This window comes from Artemia franciscana, chromosome 7 (assembly GCF_032884065.1).
Source record: "Artemia franciscana chromosome 7, ASM3288406v1, whole genome shotgun sequence".
NCBI classification, from domain to species: Eukaryota; Metazoa; Arthropoda; class Branchiopoda; order Anostraca; family Artemiidae; genus Artemia; species Artemia franciscana.
This window is the reverse complement of record NC_088869.1, coordinates 41961938-41982570: the sequence shown is the minus strand read 5'-3', so window position 1 is coordinate 41982570 and position 20633 is coordinate 41961938. Positions and strand designations below refer to the sequence as shown.

Here is a 20633-nt window from a genome sequence, read left to right as displayed (position 1 = left end):
AACATTTTGTTCTCATGACCAGATTTGGAAAACCACAGACATGTTTCCAATCGGTTTTAAGATTACATGTAGACAGGGTCAAGAAAGCCTTTGCGAAGACAAAGAGAAAATTTGAAAAATCTAGGTGAATCGATTCATTTCGACAGAAAACAGGCAAAATATTTTTGAAGACAAAGCATTTTGAACTTAGATTCATATATTGCTGTCCCCATTGACTCAAACTTACATGTTATGTAGTCAGGGGCAAGGGGACCTCAATGAAGACAAAAATATCGAAAATAATTTGTTGTGTTTACTCGCGACGCCAAATTAAGCCCATTCTGTTGTCTCCGATAAGCTTGCAACTTGCTTGACATAAAACACTTGGCAAAATGAGCCTAAGAGGGGAAAATATATAAAAAAAAATATAGGTTATTATCAATTCTTGACAATTCAAAATAGGCCAACCATTATTTTTTTTTATCAGGATTCATCTTTCAGGGCAAGTAGACTGGACATTAAAAACCTTAATAAGTAGAGTAGGTTCTGGAATATCGATTCATTGCGCATTCTTTTTTTATTATTCTTTCAGGACATGCAGACAGGACTAAGGGAACCTTCACTAAGACAAAAAACCAAGGAAACATTTCTGGTAGTACTGATTCGTGGTATGCGCAGGTTAAATAAAAAAAGGTAAAGATGCGGCACTAGATTTTATTCTCTAAAGCGTTGGTGCTCATGCTCTTTTCATGGTACTTCAGCCAAGAAGTGCAATAGCGGGGAGGGAAGGCTAGTCATCCTGTTCTTTCTTATACCTTTCCTGTTAACTTAACCCACATTTCCCCATGTACTTATTCAGAGGTGAATCGACTCTGGCTGAGCTTAGAGTCACACCGCTGACCCTTGTCTCAAGTTAAAAAGTCAGCGACACAAGGATTCGAACTCCAGCCCTGAATGACATCGGATTTTAGGTTCAGCACGCTGAACACCAAAGTATTATATGATTATCATAGAGTAATATTACTATTTTCTTGGAGTTAGGGGACAGTCATAAAGTTCACGCCAATACTATTTTAAGTGAATTTTCACCAAATGATCTAATAAGCCCTTAAAACTGGCTATGGAATTTTCAAAATCTCCCTAGCTAGATAAAACTTCGTTCCATACTTTTGAAATTTATGCTGGGTATATTTCTGATAAGTTTGGTTGCCAAATCCCGATTCTATTAAGTTTTGACAGAAGATAGTAATTTTTGTCAACAGCCACAAAGCAACGTCATCATGTTTAATTCCTGTCAATACGTTTGATTTAAAGCAAAATCCTCTAAAGTTGTCCAAAGAAATTCATCGGAATAAAAAAAAAACTTCTTTGAATGCCGACCTAAAAAAAAACACATTTTTGAGCGTATATAAGTAGAAGGATTTATTTTATCCTAAGCACAGTTTTACCAAACTTTTCAACAATGGTCAAGACAGAAGTGAATCAAAACATTTTCATTTTCATTCGTTGACGAGGAATCTGACAGCCAAATTGAAATCCGATCATCACTAGAGCCTAGCTTTACACCATTTGAAAGAATTAATTTTTTTCTAACATCAATGTGCTTCAATGATTTGCACAAGTCTCACTTGCTTCGGTTATTGGCTTAATAAAGCCTCACTTGTCTGGTGAAACGCCAAATACCCTTTCTTTTTTTAACAGGCATGAATACAAAGAGCCAACAATTTGCTACTCAATCATTGTGAGAAGAGACTCGACTAAACCCAAAAAATAGAAGTGGAAAAGATTGGTAATAAAAGTCGAATATATTAGAAATAATTGGTAATAACATAAATAATTGCAAATAAAGCTGAACCCCTTGATTCTTAGGATTAAAAAAAAGCCAAGGGGAGAGGAAAACAATTTTTCTCTGAAGAGAGTGGTAACACATTAGTAAATTCATAACCAAAAAAGGGTTATGTTTTTCAAACCTGCTGGAAGTGTGCCAGTCACACGTAAAATAAAGAGAAGTGACACTCAATGCGAAAGATTAATCGTCCATCCCCAGAAGAATAGCTCAACTGACATGAAACAAAAGAATGAGAAATATGGAAGGTCGTTAAATTACAAAAAAGGATAAGATTACCGGCACCCAAAAAAAAGGAAAAAAATGGCAAAAAAACTTATAAAGACAATACAAAAGAAACAAGAAAATTGGCAAAAAGCCAAAGAACTAAAAACAAAAAACTAAATACCAAGAATATACTTGTCAAAAATATGTACTTGCATTTTCAATTGTTGAATTACAAATTAATATCATTCGTGGATTACACCACCATTATAAATACAAGATTGTATGCTTTCCAAGCTTTTTTTTGTTTATTGGTTTTTAATCCTTTTTTCTATTGAACTGCATTTCAGTTTATTTTTCTTGTCTTTTCACATTATTTTACCTTCGTTATTATTGCTCTTAGCTCTTTACTATGATTTAAACATTTTTTATTTTCTAATTCATCCTGGATCATTTCATTAATCCATCATAGTTCAGTTTCATGACTTACCAAGGCTTTACCATAGAAGTCATAAAAATAATCCTAAACAGATCAGGAATGCCACAAACAACAAATGCATTTATTCAGTATGGTTAACTAAAAAAAAGAAAAAACTGGAAGTCAAAAGAAAATTCAATACAATTAAAACGTCAAAAGAAGCAGTGAGGGAGCGACTTTCTTAACAAGATTTAAATTTTGATAATCTCTCTTCTTTGATTATTTAGAGACTCTAATGCACAGTCTACATGCAATTTCAGGCCCTGTGGCAGACGAAACTGAACAGATCCAACTCTGCGTCTAAAATAACAAAGTGGAGAACGACCCTACTGAGGCACCATGAATTTGATTCTATTTCTAAAAGGGGCTAAAGAAACTTTTATTATTTCTTTTTTTTTACTTTCCTCATATATTTCCCTCTTTTTCCTTCATTTTATTATCTTCATTTATTAGAGTAATTGAGAATGGATGATTTTATTCATGTTCAATGTTGATTTTCTCCCAGTCCTTCGAGCTCTTATTCCCTCTAAGAAAAGTACTAATTTTTTCTAGTATTCTAACTATGTGCCCATTTTTTCCTTTTTTCTTTATTGTATTTGATGCGTTGTATCCTAATAAATATTTAATTGCTCAAGCTAGATGATCAAAAGTAACCTTAGAATATACTAGAGTGTGGCAAACATTCTCTTTAGCGATAGAGAATAATTAACTAAAAGAGATGAAAAATGAGGCGAAAAAGCAAATTAAACATAAATAAACTTAACGACATACCCAAGGAGCACCGAAAGAGCATCGCCTTTCATCGCTGAATCTGGGGAATCAAAGGCAACTGTAGAGAATACTTGCGTTTGGCCACGCTGAAAGAGAGAGGAGCCATGCAGAGGCCTTTGTAGATTCACTTCACAGCTGATGGGTCTCACTTCAGTTAGAAGCCTTCCATCGCACCTTCAATAAAAATACTACGTTAGACTGGCATCATTCACAAAACAACTTTCCAGTTTAATTACAATTAATTTAAAAAAGAAAACATTAAATTTAAGAAGAGAATTATAAAAAGGAAGCTGACAAACTAAAGACATTCTTTACTCCACCATACACGTCTATAACATTTAAAATATTTTTGGAACAGTGACTAGGCTAAACCAAACTTTCTGTGCCAGAACAAATCTGATTACGAAAGTGTACACATACCAAGCATTTCTGAAGAGTTCAAAAGCTAACTCAAAGAAGGGGTCAGTTTGAAATAGTTGTCAGTGATGTACTGCAATCTTCCAACATATAAAGGTGCTTTTTAGAAGAAGTTTAATATACCTAGAGGACGCAACTAGTGCAAATGGGTTTTGGGGAGATTACTGGCTTAGTCTGATTTTGCATAGTGGCAAGTCACAGTAAATACCTTTTTTCCATTTTATTTCCAACCCTTAACCAGAAGTTTTCATTTCTCTATTTTAAAAATTAAAGAAAATTACATTTTAGCTTGGGAAGCCATGATGTGTCGCTTCCCCTTTTTTAGCTACGTTTAAAGTTTTCTTTCAACTCTAAATTCTACAGGCTTATGGGTAATTTCCTTATTGATATTCTGCATAAACTGGTGAATTTTTCAATAGTTACGAACTAAACCGTTTGACGTTTTTAAACGAAAAAGAATTTGTAAGTTATGTGGTCCTAACTTCCAAATTCAAAAGTACTTAGCCAATGACTTTGGAAAATAGCAAATAAGCATCAAAAATCAAAAGGAATTAAGTATTGAACTATTAGCAGAAGAAACTGTCAAAATTCAAGCCGCAAGAACAGGTTTCATAGTCATAAATGGGTAGGGAAGGGGGTATTCTATTTTGAGAGGAGCATATATTCTGCTGCACAGGGAGATTCAGTTTATCGTTATTACCGATTACGGTTCGTTAAACTAGGAAACTTACTCAAACTTTATATTTGGCTCACAAAATAAAATAGTTGACCTAACAGAGCTTTCCGTGGTGAATTCAATAAATACAATAATAATTTTTGTGTCACCCAAAGTTTTGCATGATAATATTAGTTTTCTCATTTTAACAGTTTACAAGAATGTTTATGCTGAATCTAAAGGTATAATGGCTTTTTTTTAGCAAACAAAGTTGTTGGGTGCACCCAGTTTTTTGGAATACGAAAATTCGACAATAATTAGAACAAAATTACGAGCATTCACGTTTAGCGATATTTTCAGAAAACTATAAAACTAAGTATCCACTGTAAAATCAATTTAAAATTTTAGACTTATTTGGTGGTATAATTAGAATTAGAAACCTTTCCCGAAATTTTCAATTTCCTCTTTAAAATATGATTACGTTAAAATCTACCCGTGTCACTGCTCAGAAACAAAACAAATTTTATTGCTTCAAAACTAAAACATGGAATTCCAATCAAGCTTTAAATGCAAAATCTGATAATTTGATCCAAATTCTTTCACCACCTACAGTTTTACACTGTTACTTTCAAGCTGTTTAGGTAAAAAAAAAAATCAAAATTACAAAAAAAAACTATTACTTAAAAACTATGAATCTAATTAAATCTTGGAATTTAGCATATAAAACTACAACTGTTATAACCAGTTGAAGTTCTTTTTTGGTAAATCCGAAAACAAAATTTCACAAAACTGAGTCAAGGTAATTTTACAGGACAACCATGAGTGACGAAAAACTAAAATTTAATCCAATTATGAAAGTAACTTTGGATGTACAACAAACTTTCTAGCGAAAAAAAACTGCTTCCTAGTGCTGTTGTAACTTAAGTAAGTGAGACAGCACTAGACCCTTAAGGACTAAACCGTTGGTGCTGATCTCCGTTTCATGACCCTTGGGCTAGGTTGGGCTAGGGGCCAACCATCCTGTGCTTTCACATACCCTTCCCGCTTACCTTGCCCAGATTTCTCCAGGTACCCATTTAGAGATGGATCGACTCTGGCTGAGCTCACAGAGTCACGCCACTGACCCTCGTCCTAAACCAAATAACTGGGCACAACTGGGATTGAGCCAGTGCTCATTAGACAAAGAATTCTCACACCAGCGTGCCAACCACTTAGCCCATTTAGTTGGTACCTTGCTGTAAATTTAGTGTACAGTTGTTAATTTACTGTATAGTGTCACAGACTATTTTTCTGAAAGTAAAAACGAGATATCTAGACGTTTCTTAAGCGTCATCCATGTCCTGAGCAAGGCTTAGGATTCATTAGCATGGACAAGGCAAACTCAGTGTCTTGATTTTGGATAAACAAATGCCTTACGTACCTGCGCTCAGTTTCAAAAATTAAATTCCTAAATATTTCCTTCAAGATTTTGTTAAAATATTCTGAACAGACAGCAGGGTCGGCAGTTGGGAAATTCATTCTAACTTTTTCCAAAGTCTCAGCCCTCACTTGAGACACTGACACATCCCTAGATATTTTATCGTGAGTAAAATCACTGAAAATATCTCTAAGTTTGTTAACACAGAGCATCTTTAGAAATGTCCTAGTTTCTTCATCAGGTTGAGCGATAGACTGAACTTCTCTTTTAGGTTTTCCAGCAACACTTTGCAACCTTTCTATAGATTTAGTAATTATTTGGCATTCAGCAACGCCGTCTTCAATGCATTTGATAAACTTATTATTTTCTAGGTTATTTCCACTTGCTTCCAGCATAACAATTAGATTATCTTTTGATGCGGATACTACTAGATTTAAATCACTATGGGCCAGTTCTTGTCTTGTTGGGTTTATTATTACTTCATTGTCAATGTATGCAACACGAACAGCAGCTACTGGTCCATTCCAGGGTATGTCTGATATGGATAAAGCGGCCGACGCAGCATTTATGCTCAAAACTTCCGGATCATAAACACCGTCCACTGCTAGTAAGTTACACATTACCTAAAAATGAGAAATTTCCTTCATGATTGCCAATAGTTAACGATATTTCTACTTCACTAACGGCATAATTTGTGAATTGCGACGTTTCAAACTCGAAAAAAAATCTCATAATAATCTCATTACTGACAAAGAGCTACTGCCTCTCTCTCCTACTTTAATACCGTCATTTTCCACCCGAATTACCGAAATAATTGCTTAAATACAGGAATAAATGCGACATTTACTTTTTTTAGAGGGTTGGGAGAGGGATTTTGGTATTGCAAACAAAAATTCAGAAAGCATGAATATTCAAAAGTTATGGGCCAAGAAAACTCTGTGTGGTCACTCAGGGTTGGTTGACTCAAGTTTATGCGTTGGAACAGAGTCATTAAAAAGATTTTAAGACGATTGAATATTAATAAACAAATAATTAGATAAAATAATCTGGTTAATGACTTCAACCACTTGGGCTTGTATCATCAAAGGCAATCCAAAAATATCTGGGTACAACTGACACCATAATTGACAAGTCCCTATTCATAGCTAAAACCGTATATGCAAGCCAGTAGAGACGCAAGTAGAACCGTTAACGAATGTCAATAGTAAGCATAAGTTGATAATTCCAAATAAAAACAAGAACAAAAGTATTTCCTTTTGTAAAATTATTATCATTTCATTACTCCTGGAGCAATTACTGCCTTATGGTACTTGATTTCCTTCCAAATATTGATTTGAATTTCGTCAAAGATTGTGCAAATGCCTCGCTCCAAGTTGATTTTTGATTTATTCCTTTCACAGAAAAAATATCTTCCATGTAAAATCCAAAGCCATGTAGACACAAAAGCGATTTTTCTTTGTCCATGTATGTGTTATAGAAATATAAATTGATGGTTAGATTCATAGGTATTTTCCATTAATTATTCTATTGTTTTAATATATAACCCTTTGATTCCAAGTTTTGCCTTTGAAGAAGAAGATAAAATAAAAAGTTGCTACACGCGACCAAAATAAAAATTCCTTTTTTTTGCATTTTCTGTAATGTGAAAACTGTGACTAAAATGACAGTGTAGTGATGAGTCACAACATTTAAAACACGTTACAAAGCACTCATAGTATGTTTACATTCATCCCATGGATACAGCTGCCCCCTTTTCCCTCCCTTGAGGATATTTCTGGATAGAGGTATTGTTTTTTTTCATCTTTCTTTCTTCTATCATGAACCTATAGAATCTTGGGGAACGATTCTTAAGGGGTTTACAAACTACATAATAGTGTTTGAATGCACAACTAGTCACAGAATCAGGGTTGTCAGGGTGACACTTTCAGGTCTTTTCACCTTTTCATCTTTGGTCACATCAACCCGATTCAGGGGTAAAAAAGACCACTAATGAAAAAAGGGGACGCTTTTTGTAGATTTATCTTTATTTTCCCCTTATCTGCCCATTGTAAAAAGTTAAACCATGCACGGGTTCTCAACACCTGCAGCCATAAGTATAAAGTGGGTCCATGGACTCTCAAGCAATCCCCCTACTCCTCTCGTTACCAGGTTCTAGGCACATACGCGTAAATATTGTATCCTGTATAGACCGAAATCCTATTGCAAGGATTTTAAGTAACAAAGTGAGCCAGTGAACTTCTTACCTTTTTATCCCTCCTGTCTCCAGCTTTACAACTGAGCTTTAGGCCTATTTTTCGAAAACAAAGAATATATAATGATTTCCAATCAATAGGGTTTGTAAAAAAAATGACCGCTGCTCTCTCCAGCTACCCTCTTCTCCCTTTTTTGAACGGATAGATAGAGTGATAATGTAACCCAAACTATTTACAACTCAGTCTCGTTTATCTCAAACGTCGTTCAGCTCAACAAAAATTCAGCTTAACTCCCATTTTATTCAACTCGATGTAACTCAGCCCCCATTCAGCTTAATACCATGCAGCTAAACCAAATACAAATCGGCCTCATAAAAATCCATTGCATTCAAATTGCATTAATAATGATTTAAAGTTGACGGTTTAATCAATTCCTTTGAAGTATTTTGTCCAGTTATATTAATGAGTCAATTAGAGTGGATTTGAATGGAAGTTGAGTTACATTTAGAAGTGTCGAGTTGGATTATGGAGGCTGAGCTGCAGAGGGTTAAGTTGAACGGGGGGTTGTGTTAAGTGGGATGTACTTGACTAAATTGGGTCAAGTTACACAGGGATTGGGCCAATAGAGGTTGAACTGAACTGGGTCGAGCTGAATCTTGTTGAGTTGAATTGAAATGGATTAAACTGGGTTGATTTAAACGACCGTTGTATTAAATGAGTTGACTTGAACCAGACTTGATTTAAATGGGACTGAGCTAAATTAGATGGAGCTTCATGGGATTGAGGTACAATGAAACCGATAGGTAAACACGCTGTACCTACTTTGAAGCGATATCATACAAGAATCAGAAAGTAGGGAACATGAATTTTCACTTAATGACTTGAAATTTATGAATCGAGTACCTTGGGCCAACAGGACCTAAGAATGATGATTTTTAGAGGCGTAATGTCCTTTCTGAATCTTAGAGAACTTGTAATTTTGGGCAAAGTAAACATATCGGATCAATTTTCAGAGACATCCAACACTCCATAATCATATAAGCCTTCCGAAATAAAGGGCATCCATTCCATTAAAATTTGGCAGGAGATTACCTACTGACAAAGAGATGTCATGCAATACATAAACCTCTGATCTTTAAAACCAAGGTGATGGTAGCCTTCAAACTTTCATTATTGAGGGAAGTCACATCTACCACAAAGAGTACCTTGTCAGGACGAATCGCAAAGCTTGTTCCACCTCAGGGACGTGGGTTTACATACTTGTGCTAATTGGTCCTTCTTTTATTTATTGTTATACATTAGAGTTGGGAAATTTGTCTTCACACAATTGGATATGCATGGATAATGAACAAGAATATAACTCGAAGACGTAACTTTACATAAATTAGCGAACTCTTTTTTTTTTTTACAGTAACTCAAGGATAGACTTAGAGGCAAATTGTTTTTATTATGAATTAAATAGGAAACAATTAATAAGCGTTATGTTTTAACGCAAAGCAGCATGGCTAGGCTTCTACATGCTAAAATTTTAGAATAAAGCATTGACTGCAATGGGTTTTATGTTTCGAGGCAAAGTATCAAAGCATTGGCTTGAATACATAGTGTATCTAAACCTAACAATATTGATTGGGTTCTGGAAAATTGAACATAAAGTTAGGTTTAAGAACACGACATACTTTGAGACCGTCTTTAATGAGTAAGTCATCCTTTTTTATTCTTTTGAAAAACTTAATCTTCGCTAGATATTTCATTTTCTTAAGCTTCAGGGGGTTGACAAGTATGAAATTCTATCAATGTGAAGAAACAAAACTAAAGTGCTACTCTAATAAAATCGATATAAGGTTGCAGCAGCCCTTCATGCTACGGCAACAACATAAATATAGTGTAGAATTCTGATTTTATTTATGTTACTATACAAATTAGGACAAGATAGATTTAAGCAAAGGGCTTGATTACAATATAAGGCTCAGGCGGGAAGGGAAGAAGGCCTCACCGCGACACATTCGATCAGCTAGTCGAATTAAACAGATGACTCGGATTAAACAGATAGCTTAATATTAATATTAAGTTAAATTAGTCAATCATTTTTGAAAATAATAACATAGCATCATCCGGAATTCCAATGTATGTCAATAAATGAGATTATATGTACTGAAAATAATGAGCTATTACCCTCATTTTTGGTCGAAAAAAGTAACAGTTGGCAAAAATTGCCTGATGGTTAGTCCAATCTAATGCTCTTTCCATGAAAATTGTAGCTAGTAACATTAAGTTTCTATGTATGGTACTTTTAATTCTCAGCTGAACTGAAGTAGATATTTATTCGAGTTCCAACTCTCGGATATATATTATCGTGAGGAATATAAAGAATCGCTGATACCAGATTCACCTTTTTTCTTGCTTGCATGATATCATAAAACAATAAACTGTTTCAATTTTTGTTTTACAATCTATTGTGTTTCAAACCATGTTCATTTATGCTATACAGTAAAGATTATAGAGTCGTGTTAAAATACCAATGTAAATAAACGAAAATTTACTTGTGTTTCATAGAAATACCCTACAGGAAACAATGGTCGAAGAGACCTGTCAATCATTCTACTGGTCAAAATTTCTTTTTCTGTTGCCCCCAATTCTCTTCTTAAAAAGTTAGTAGGGATTCTTCCAGCAGCTGCTGCTTTCTGCCTGTAGTCAACAACCAATGGCAAAAATGAAGTATTGGTGGATTTTGCTTTACTGACTGCAGTTACCATGACTGAAGTTTCTCCTAAGCTTGCTACAGCTGCTCCATCCGCAAATCTAGCAAGCTTCCCTGTACTCAGTCGGACAGAGCGACTAAAATAAAAAAAGTTATTAGTATGAAAACAGAGAAGAGAACCACCTTAAAACAGAGCAAATCAAACAGATGGGTAACAAGGATTCTTATAGTATGGTAAAGTTTCATATAATATGATCAATAGAAAGGATTTCATTTTCAAACAATATCATCTCATTTGGGGTTAAGGGGTACTAGCCCTAATGTTAAATGATTAACATTTAAAGGCCAGATTGATAAAGCTAAAGAAAAAAAAAATAAAGAACAGAGTTAATTCAACAAGAAAATTAACTTCTATTTTTAAGTTTAATTCATTAGTCACGTGATTCTAGCCATGCTAATCAAGTGGTTAGCTTGCTAGACTTGCAATCATATACCCTTCATGATGGAAGTTCGAGTCCTGGTGTTATGGTTATTTGGTTTGGAACAAAGGTCAGTGGTGCAACTCTAGCCATTATTAACCAAGCTCCAAATTGGTACCCGAAGAAATCCAGGGAAGGCTAACAAGAAAAGCGTGTCAAAGCACAGGATGGCTAACCCTCGGACACTTCCCTCTCCAATTGAACTCGCTGACTAAAGGGACAAAAAGCGGAGATCAGCACCGCCAATAGAGATTGTAAAATCCGGTGCCGTAACTTTTTCCTATGTTTAATCCCGTGGTATAAAAATGCGCACAATTCGTTACACACAAGAGCACAAACTCTGTCCCACTGGCTTTCAAAGAAATTATTTAGTGTTTTGTATCAAAATGCGTTGTCATTTGTCCGAATGGATTCCTAGGAATATAATCATGAACGTACACAATTGGTATGGTTTTTTTAAGGTCTAGGTGGGGGTAATTGTACCCTGATCCCAGTTGACATTACTGGGGTTTGAATATTTGCTTCAAAACGACTATAGTATCAGCAATTTCGTAAAATCCTTATTGTACAGGGTAAACTTAATTATTTCAAGACAAATTAATATATTTTTAATATATATTTTCGAATTTGGAGAGGGATCTGAACGTTTAGATTTCTTTCTTTAGTCAATATGGGTGGTACAATACACTACAGTAAACTAAAAAAAAGTTAAAACTTTCAAATTCTATATTAACAATTACCCCAATATTAAGCATGTATAGCCCAATTCAGTAAATCTTAGGGCAAGTTCATGGTAATTTAGACCCCCAATAGATGAAAATGAGTTCACTCTATAGGTAATTCGAATTGTATTACCCTAAGGAGCATCGGAATTTTTGAAGATGATCTGATTGACATACAAAGGTAGAGAACCGTTGCCCTAAATTTAAATGCTGGACTAAAACTCAGGATAAAGACATCCTTACAGCAGGGCTAAGGGAGCTACAGCCCAAGGCAAAAGGATCAAAGGGACTATATGTTTATGACATAGAAGAAGACCCAAGACGAAACCAAGATATAATAACATTGGTGTGTGTGTGTAACCAAACTCTCGTGCAACTGAACTCCCATGCAACTCAACTCACCCCCTCAGCCCTCATATAACTCAATCCCTATTTAAATCAAGCCCTGTTTGACTCAGCCCAACCCAAAGCTCTTGTCGGGTTTAAACCTTAATATGATGTAATCTTTAGTGTAGGAGTACACAATAGTAAGAAAACAATCGATGAAAAATTTAGAGGTATTGGGAAGAAAACCAAAGTTTTACTTTGCATTTTCTCAAAATTTCGGCTGCAAAAAAAGGTTCTAACGGAAGATCGCGACGATAGCGATTATTATGCTTAGAGGCATGTTTCAATGGTGAATCAATCATCTTTATATTTTGAATTTGTTTGGTAAAGTATTCCATGCAACATCAAAACCAGTGACCACTTAATGCACACCTTTATGGGGTGGGGGGAAGGAAATACTAATTGAGAGAACCTTGGATAGTTACCCATTTCAGTGCCTCTACGATGTTCCAGTTACCCGCTAGTCCTGGAGAGAAAAAAAAGCAAAGAAAAAGAAAATACGTCTGGGTATCAAGCACTTTTTTTGGATTTCCCAAGAATTTGTCTTGTAATTGTTTCCAGTGTTGATATGAAAATAAATAGAATCTATCATTAAAGAATCAGCTTAGTATTTGAATGATTTTTTTTTTCACTTGCAGATTTTAAACAGCAAATTAAGGGTTTTTGATCATGGAAATTTCAATGGTATACCTTATATGGTTTCAACACCTTTACACCCCAGAAATGACACCGAAATCGCATCTTGGTACCATAAGGTATTTTATGATGGTGTTATCATGACGAAATTATAAAAGCGCGTAATGTGAATATTAGCTTTGAAATGATCTTAAACATCTCTCTATGCTGTTCTGGCGCGCCATTAGTACTGGAGATATAAAACAGAAGAAGGGAGACCCATCAGCGTTTCCAGCTCTTTTTGAAAAGTCCCACAAATTAGCTTCCGCATTAAACTTTTACTATTAAGATGAATCCAAGTAATACCTATCATTCTTGAATCAGTGTTAATGGCAAATGTTTCTTACGGGACATTGTTTCTTAACGTGTTTTTAAGGTTTTGGGTACAATTGGCCATCGTTTTCTCTGTACTAGGGTGCAGCTATTGCTGCAACCATAACCTTCAAGTGTGTTAGGGCACAGGACATGAAAAATTTCGCTAATTTCCGAATATATAAGACTAGAGGATAAATTGTTGTTTTTAGAGAAAGGAATAGTTTTGCACTGAAATGGCATAAAATATGATAAAAAACTTACAAAAATTAACCAGGGGGGAGGGTTCAGTGCCAAGGGTTCAGATAAACGAGAGCTCAGTTGCATAACAGTTCAGTTGAATAAGGCTGAAAAGATATTCAGTTGCACGATATCAGTTACGATATTATTATGATAAGATATTAGTTACGTGAGGATTCGCTTACACAGTGCTTAGTTAAAGAGGGGTTCAGTTGCAATGGAACCGAAAAAATTACTTATATAGAAATCATATACGACTAACACAACCACTTAAATACTATAATAAGCAGAATGGCTCACTCATATAGAAGAGTTTAAAACAGGTTTTAAGCCTTGGCCCCAATAAGGGCTTAAAATATAATTTCCCCTGGAGGCAAATATTGAATTATAAGGAGCATATCAAGTGATACATTCACTTTCATCCTAGCTAAATTATGGTAAAAACTGAAAATTTACCAATTTTTTGTTTGTATTTTCATAAAAGATTTTTTTTGCGTATCAGTGAAAAAAAAAACCAACTGGAAAGCAACATAAATACCCCCATCCTAGGTTATGACTCATACATTTTGCCCCCTCCTCCAACTAGATTTCTGTGAAAGGACACTAGGCCTCAGCCACTGCATATTTGGAAACAGTGTAAATGTCAAAATAAATGGCACTACTCGTTTGCCTAGCCTAGTGTTTATTTCAGAAGAAGCTTTGCATTAGTGTTACCATTCCCCCCCCCACATAAATGAAAATAGAATACAACTCTGCTTAATCCTGATTTAATAATAAAAAAACAGAAAATAACCTCATTTCATCCCTTAACTGCATCAATGTTATTCTTTTAGATAGCACTAACCACGTTAATGTATTTATATGGTATTACAGGCAGTGCAATAGTGCTGCTTAAGTAAAGAGTTTTGCAGGCACAATGTATTATATATTTCTTGTTTAGACCAGGGCACTTTATATAGAAGTAATTGTAAATTGAGAGTTTTAGTGCCCGTTTTAAATGATTGGAAAAAATGATTGGAGGGCAACCATCCCAAACCCACTTCCATCATTCCTCTAAATACATCCAATAAAAATTTTGAGACAGCCATTTCGTTCAACATAGTCGGAAGGTGCAGAGATTATGTATTTGAGGATGGCACCCCCCTCCCAGAGCCTTCACCAGCAAAGGCTGTAAGTTATACCCTGGGGGTATATAAGTTTTTATTGAAAGGGTGGTCATATAAACTTTGGAGGGGGCTCAGTGGATTGGAAATCAGAAGTTCTTTAAGAGTCAACGGATCGGAGGGCAACTAGACCCCCCCCCTCATGTCTTATTTTCCCCAAATGCATCCAATAGAAATTTTAGGATAGGCATTTGTTCAAAACAACATTATTTTGGCTTTTTCTGGTATATACCAGTGAGCATCCAGCAAAAAAGATCCAGCATTGAAAGTGGTTTCACAAATGGCCGAGAAGAAGAATAACCTATTCAATATACTAACTCATATTTGAATATACACAGCATGCACAACTGTATCCATAAGATGACGTAGCCCGTTCTCAAACTACGTTTAGTGAGGGTGGACTCTTAAATGTTTCTGAGAACCTCCAAAAGGCTTGGCTAGATAAAATATCTTCTAAGCTTATAGAGCTTGTTCAGATCACACTCTTCACAATTGTCAAATGCCTCAATCCGCGTCTCTAGAAATTATATGAACCTGATAATCTTCTCCAAGTTGAAAGTAAAATAGCAAAATACATGGATTGGACCTTACTGGAATCTGTATCAGTAAATATAAGTGCAGAATCAAGAATCAAGCCATTTTTGGGGATCACATGATGAAGTTTTAGTAGGCTAGTCAATTCAATACAAGCTTCATCAACAGCTGCATTTGTCACGGCTCTCTAGACTTTCCTTTAGGGGGTCTTTAGTTCCAAGAAAAACTCAGCTACTCAAGAGGTGGAAGTCTTGTAATGTGGGTTTGAGAAATCTGAGAGTGGATTCCAAGCCTCATTAGCTATTCAAGCAGTTGGTGGTAACATACTGTAAGTAAGGATCAACTTGACCAAATAGCAACCAAAACTGTCTAACAAGGAATTTTCCTAATAATGGATATATCAACTGAGTTGGATTTTTATGCCAACTCCAGATATATAAAATTCATCAAGTTTTATGAACCCACCAAAGACTACGAGCCTGAGAAAATTGGTATGAATTTTGAGAAAGGGCAAAAACGCCCTTAAAAGCAAATCATCTTTATAAAAATCACAGATTTGGTATAGCAGAGAACCATACTGTAAGGATTTCTAGCTTCCATCTGAAAATATGTGAAATTTTGTAAGTTTTGCCAAAAGAGAGATCACAGATGTGTGTTTATTTGTTCTGTTTCATTAATTTTTTTTTGCTAGGATGATTGTATTGAACTAATAGTCATATAAAATCAGGAGGGGGCCTGCTCAAACGGAAATTACAGTTCTAGCTCCCCAGTTCATGACCAAGCCGATTGGAGGGTAACTAGATCCCCCTCCCTCCCATGCTCCTTTTTTTCCAAAGTCATCCAATCAAAATTTTTAGATAGCCATCTTGATCAGCATAGTTGAAAGGTCAAGTATCACCCCTCTAGAGATGACACAACCCTGCAAGTCCATGGAGAAAAAGTTGTGAGTATGAAATTTGTCTAGTGTTTACATATAGTTTTTGTCATTGGGAAGTAAACAGACATTTCTGGGGAAGAGTAAATTTTATGTATTTTACAAGTATTTTACAAGAAATAATTTTTCATGGGGAGGGAAGTTCCCAAGGAAGAACTTTCAAAGGTAAACTGTACACAGGGCAATTTACCAGAATTCTTATACACATTTTTTAATTTGATTTGTTTTCTCTTTACAAATTTAATTTTATATATGGAGATATTCCAGGAAAATTGCAAAGGAGAAACTTTCAAAGGAGTTGCAATTGTCAGGGGAATTTTCCATGGAAGGGGAGGGGGGGATTTTCCGCGGTAGTTTCTCCATGGGGAATTTCATGGGGACAAACTTTCCATTGAGACATTGGGTGGAGAGAATTTCCAGTAACAATTTTCCATTGAGGAAAATTTCCGGCATGTTTTGAAAAACGGTTAGAAATTAGAATAAAAACGAATCTTTTTTTTTTCAAACAAAAGTAGGCTAAAAATAATTTTCCTGCCGGATTTTGTCTGCAAGAAGTTTTTTGGGTGAGCTTTCAGCAGGGATGAAATTATCTGGAGGATGGGGGATCTTAAGCGAGAGGAACTTTCCAAGAAGGAATTTTCTTTGTTTTTTTTTTCCATAGACAGAAAAGACAAATTTTCTGGAAATGTTTGAAAAACAATTAGGAATTAAATAAAAAACTAATTTTTCAACTACATCTAAGGAGCATTATTGAAACTTAAAATGCACAAAAATTACCCTGTATACGAGGGCAAATCCCCCTCTTCAATATTTCACTCTTTATGCTAATTTTTACTTGTTGTCCTAATTATTTGAAAGGAACTCCTGAAAAACAAGAGCTGTGTAATTAGAGTAAGGAGATTGTTAAAATACAAAAAGAAACTTTTTTGTGAAGAGCAGGGTATTGAGGAGGGGTTATACTCCTTATACACAGAAAGGCTGAAGCAATTCTCAGTAGAAAATATTGACATGTTGCAGATTTGAATAGCCAAAAATAGCCAGTGGCTTCTTTTTTTTCCTGAGCTGGAGGAATTCAAAACCAGGATTTTTGCAATATTTGTTCATGTAATAGAAGTTTTTCTATTTTTACTCAAAATTTGGAAAAAAAATATGTAAAATGATCGTTTTGTTATTGAATTGCTTTATTATTGAATATTGCCAGACCCTAAAGTTAATCTGAGCAAAAAAAAAATGATAAGAAATATCAAAATTTACATATTGATTATCAAATATCAAATGTAAAAATGTCAATATATCATTTAATCATACTATTGCTCAAAACTAATAACAATGCCTTCAGGATGGAAGGCATATAAAGTTTTTTATGGAACAAGTGGTCATATATCATGTAAATTTCAGATTGGATGGGGCTCATGTAATTGGAAGTCAGAAGTTCTAGTGTCTTTTTCAAAAGTGAATGGAGGGCAACCAGCCCCTCTTAACCAAGCCTATAATTCCCAAAAAAACATCTGATTGAAACTTTAACACAGCAACCTTGTTCAGCATTGTTGAAAGGTCTAGTAATTATGACTTTGGGGATGTCAACCTCCCCAAAGGCCCCAGGGCGAGAGCTGTAACCTTTAAAATTTGTTCATTGTTTACATATAGTATATGTTATTGAGAAAGATATGTACATTTGAACTTTGCTTTCCAAAAAGACAAAGGACATCATGTGAGCCTTTAAGAGAATGTTGAACTGAATCAAAGGATGCTATGTGCATACAGATTGTTAAAAGGGCATAACTTATGAATGACTGGGTAAATTAATTTGGATCTTTCAGGAAATAACAAGGACAATCAAAAAGGCAATATTTACATGCTACCATTACTACCACACTACTTTATTTAAAATATTGAAGGGAAAGTTGAACAAAATCAAAAGATGCAATGTGCATGTTCATTGTGAAAAGAGTGTCTCACCTGATACTACTATCACTGCTACATTTACTACTACTACTACTACTTCAACTAGTGCTTCTATCACAATTACTTGTCAAGGTAATATGTTACTAGGAATATGAAGATGAAATTTTCAAGGATTTTTTTTTTTTTGGGGGGGGGTGAACTTAATCACAACAGGCTGTATTTATGCAGGTTGTCAAAAGGGCATAACACCAATATCTTAGGAATAGTTTGGTGTGTGAAGTTGAAACTAAAGAAAATACTTGGATACTAATACTATTGTTTCTACTCATACTACTGCTGCTAATATTATTACTACTTCTACTACTACTATTGCCACTACAGCTAAGGCTACTATTATTAATGCTACTGCTACTACTACTACTACTACTACTACCTAGCTAAGGGTATTAAGGCAAAAAATGTGGGAAATATAGAGACTGTATGGAAATAAATCAAACCAAACTATGCCCACAGAGGTTGGAAAGAAAACATATTAGAAATACTTCAGTAATGGTTAACAGCATTAAGTAAAAACTTTTAGCATGTGTTGAAAGGGGTGTTGAAGAGACCAAAAGTGCTATGCATTTCTCAAGGATTTTTTTTTGGGGGGGGAGTGAACTTAATCACAACAGGCTGTATTTATGCAGGTTGTCAAAAGGGCATAACAGCAATATCTTAGGAATAGTTTGGTATGTGAAGTTGAAACTAAAGAAAATACTTGGATACTAATACTATTGCTTCTACTCATACTAATGCTGCTAATATTATTACTACTTCTACTACTACTACTGCCACTACAGCTAGGGCTACTATTATTAATGCTACTGCTACTACTACTACTACTACCTAGCTAAGGGTATTGAGGCAAAAAATGTAGGAAATATAGAGACTGTATGGAAATAAATCAAACCAAACTATGCCCACAAAGGTTGGAAAGAAAACATATTAGAAATGCTTCAGTAATGGTTAATGGCATTAAGTAAAAAACTTTTAGCACGTGTTGAAGCGGGTGTTGAAGAGACCAAAAGTGCTATGCATATACTGCTACCAATGCTACTATGCAAGCTAAGAGTATTAAAGTGAAGCTTTCAAGGAATATTTAGGCAGGCATTGAACTGAATCAAAAAGTTTTACTGCCATTTTTTAGAGTCAAAAGAGACTGTGGGGCAAGCAGCACTCCAACTATGTCAATAATAAAAAATAAGAGAAATTTTATAACATTTTTCCACAAAATAAGTTTTTCAAAGAAAAGTAGAGAGCTCTATGAAACCAAAAATGAGCAGAAATAAAGTCAAATAACCTTCTATGCATATAACTACCACAAGTCACCATCAATAAGTAAATGAGATAGCCAATTCTAACTCAAAACAAGCAAAAATTAACATGAGCAGGGCTGACAACCCCTATGCCATCTCAAGACCAGAACATAATTTGCACTTTACTGAAAGAAAAGAAATGACAGTAAAATTCTAGTTAATTGACTTCTTGCCATCTCAGAAAGGGTTTAGGTTAGGAAAATGAAACTTTCAGGGATGCATATACAGACTAAAGTATGTCCCAGGAAGGCATTTTGAAGCAACTACCTCTACTCCTTCTCCCTCTAGAGGGTCCTGACCTTTGATGACCTTTAAAAATATGTGTGTTATAAAAGTGAAACTTTTGCAAAATAGATCTTCTGCTTGAATTATGCACAGCAAAATCGTTTTCAGCTTCACAACTGTACTCAATCCCAATTTATAAAGTTTTAAAGAAATGCAAATACATTTCCTAAATGTTGAAAAAGAAACATTTATATGGCTCAAAATTCTACTCAAATAACAGAAATTGCATTTCCAGAACGAAAAACAGAGAAAAAGCAACTAGTAACTGAAAATTAAGGTAACATGTTGTTTTGTCAAAATTTCAATAGGTATAGATAGACCTGTCATGTAGGCAAATTTCAGGGCCCTCTAGAGGGAGAAGGAGTGGAGGTGGGTACTTTAAAATACCTTCCCGGGACATACTTTAGCCTGTAGACCCATCCCTGAAAGCTTCATTTTCCTAACTTAAACCCTTTCTGAGATTAAACCCTCTGTCCTATTTTTATAGGATTTCCCGGGCCGAATATAGGATTCAGAAGTCCTCGGGATCAGATCTGTGGTAGATGGCAAGGGATGCCTTGTCACATAAATTGCCAAGTTTCATCCCGATCCCTCCAATCTAAGCATTTTCCATAATATTAGGTCCCCCAAAATTCCCCCCAATGTCACCAGATCCAGTCAGGATTTAAAATAAGAGCTTTTAGACATGATATCCTTCTAAATATCAAATTTCATTGAGATCCAATCACCCATTTGTAAGTTAAAAATACCTCATTTTTTCCAATTTGTCAAAATCAACCCCCCCCCCCCCCAATCTACCCCAAAGAGAGCGAATCCGTTCTGGTTGTCAATCATGTATCTAGGACTTGTGCTTATTTTTCCCACCAAGTTTCAGCCCAATCCCTCCAATCTAAGCATTTTCCATGATTTTAGGTCACCCCAAACTCCCCCCAATGTCACCAGATCCGGTCGGGATTTAAAATAAGAGCTTTGAAACACAATATCC

General features: G+C 35.1%; 1 protein-coding gene across 2 annotated transcripts in view; it reads right to left on the bottom strand.

Annotated features, from left to right (window-relative positions):
• LOC136029319 (polyribonucleotide nucleotidyltransferase 1, mitochondrial-like) overlaps nucleotides 1-20633 on the bottom strand; it is a 67801-nt gene that overhangs the window by 44356 nt on the left and 2812 nt on the right. For both annotated transcript variants that reach the window (XM_065707587.1, XM_065707588.1), the window contains exons 2-4: nucleotides 10500-10794; nucleotides 5771-6390; nucleotides 3279-3452 (exon numbers count right to left, since the gene is read on the bottom strand). In XM_065707587.1, coding sequence (XP_065563659.1) covers nucleotides 3279-3452; nucleotides 5771-6390; nucleotides 10500-10794 — 1089 coding nt within the window. The remainder of the gene's footprint in view (nucleotides 1-3278; nucleotides 3453-5770; nucleotides 6391-10499; nucleotides 10795-20633) is intronic.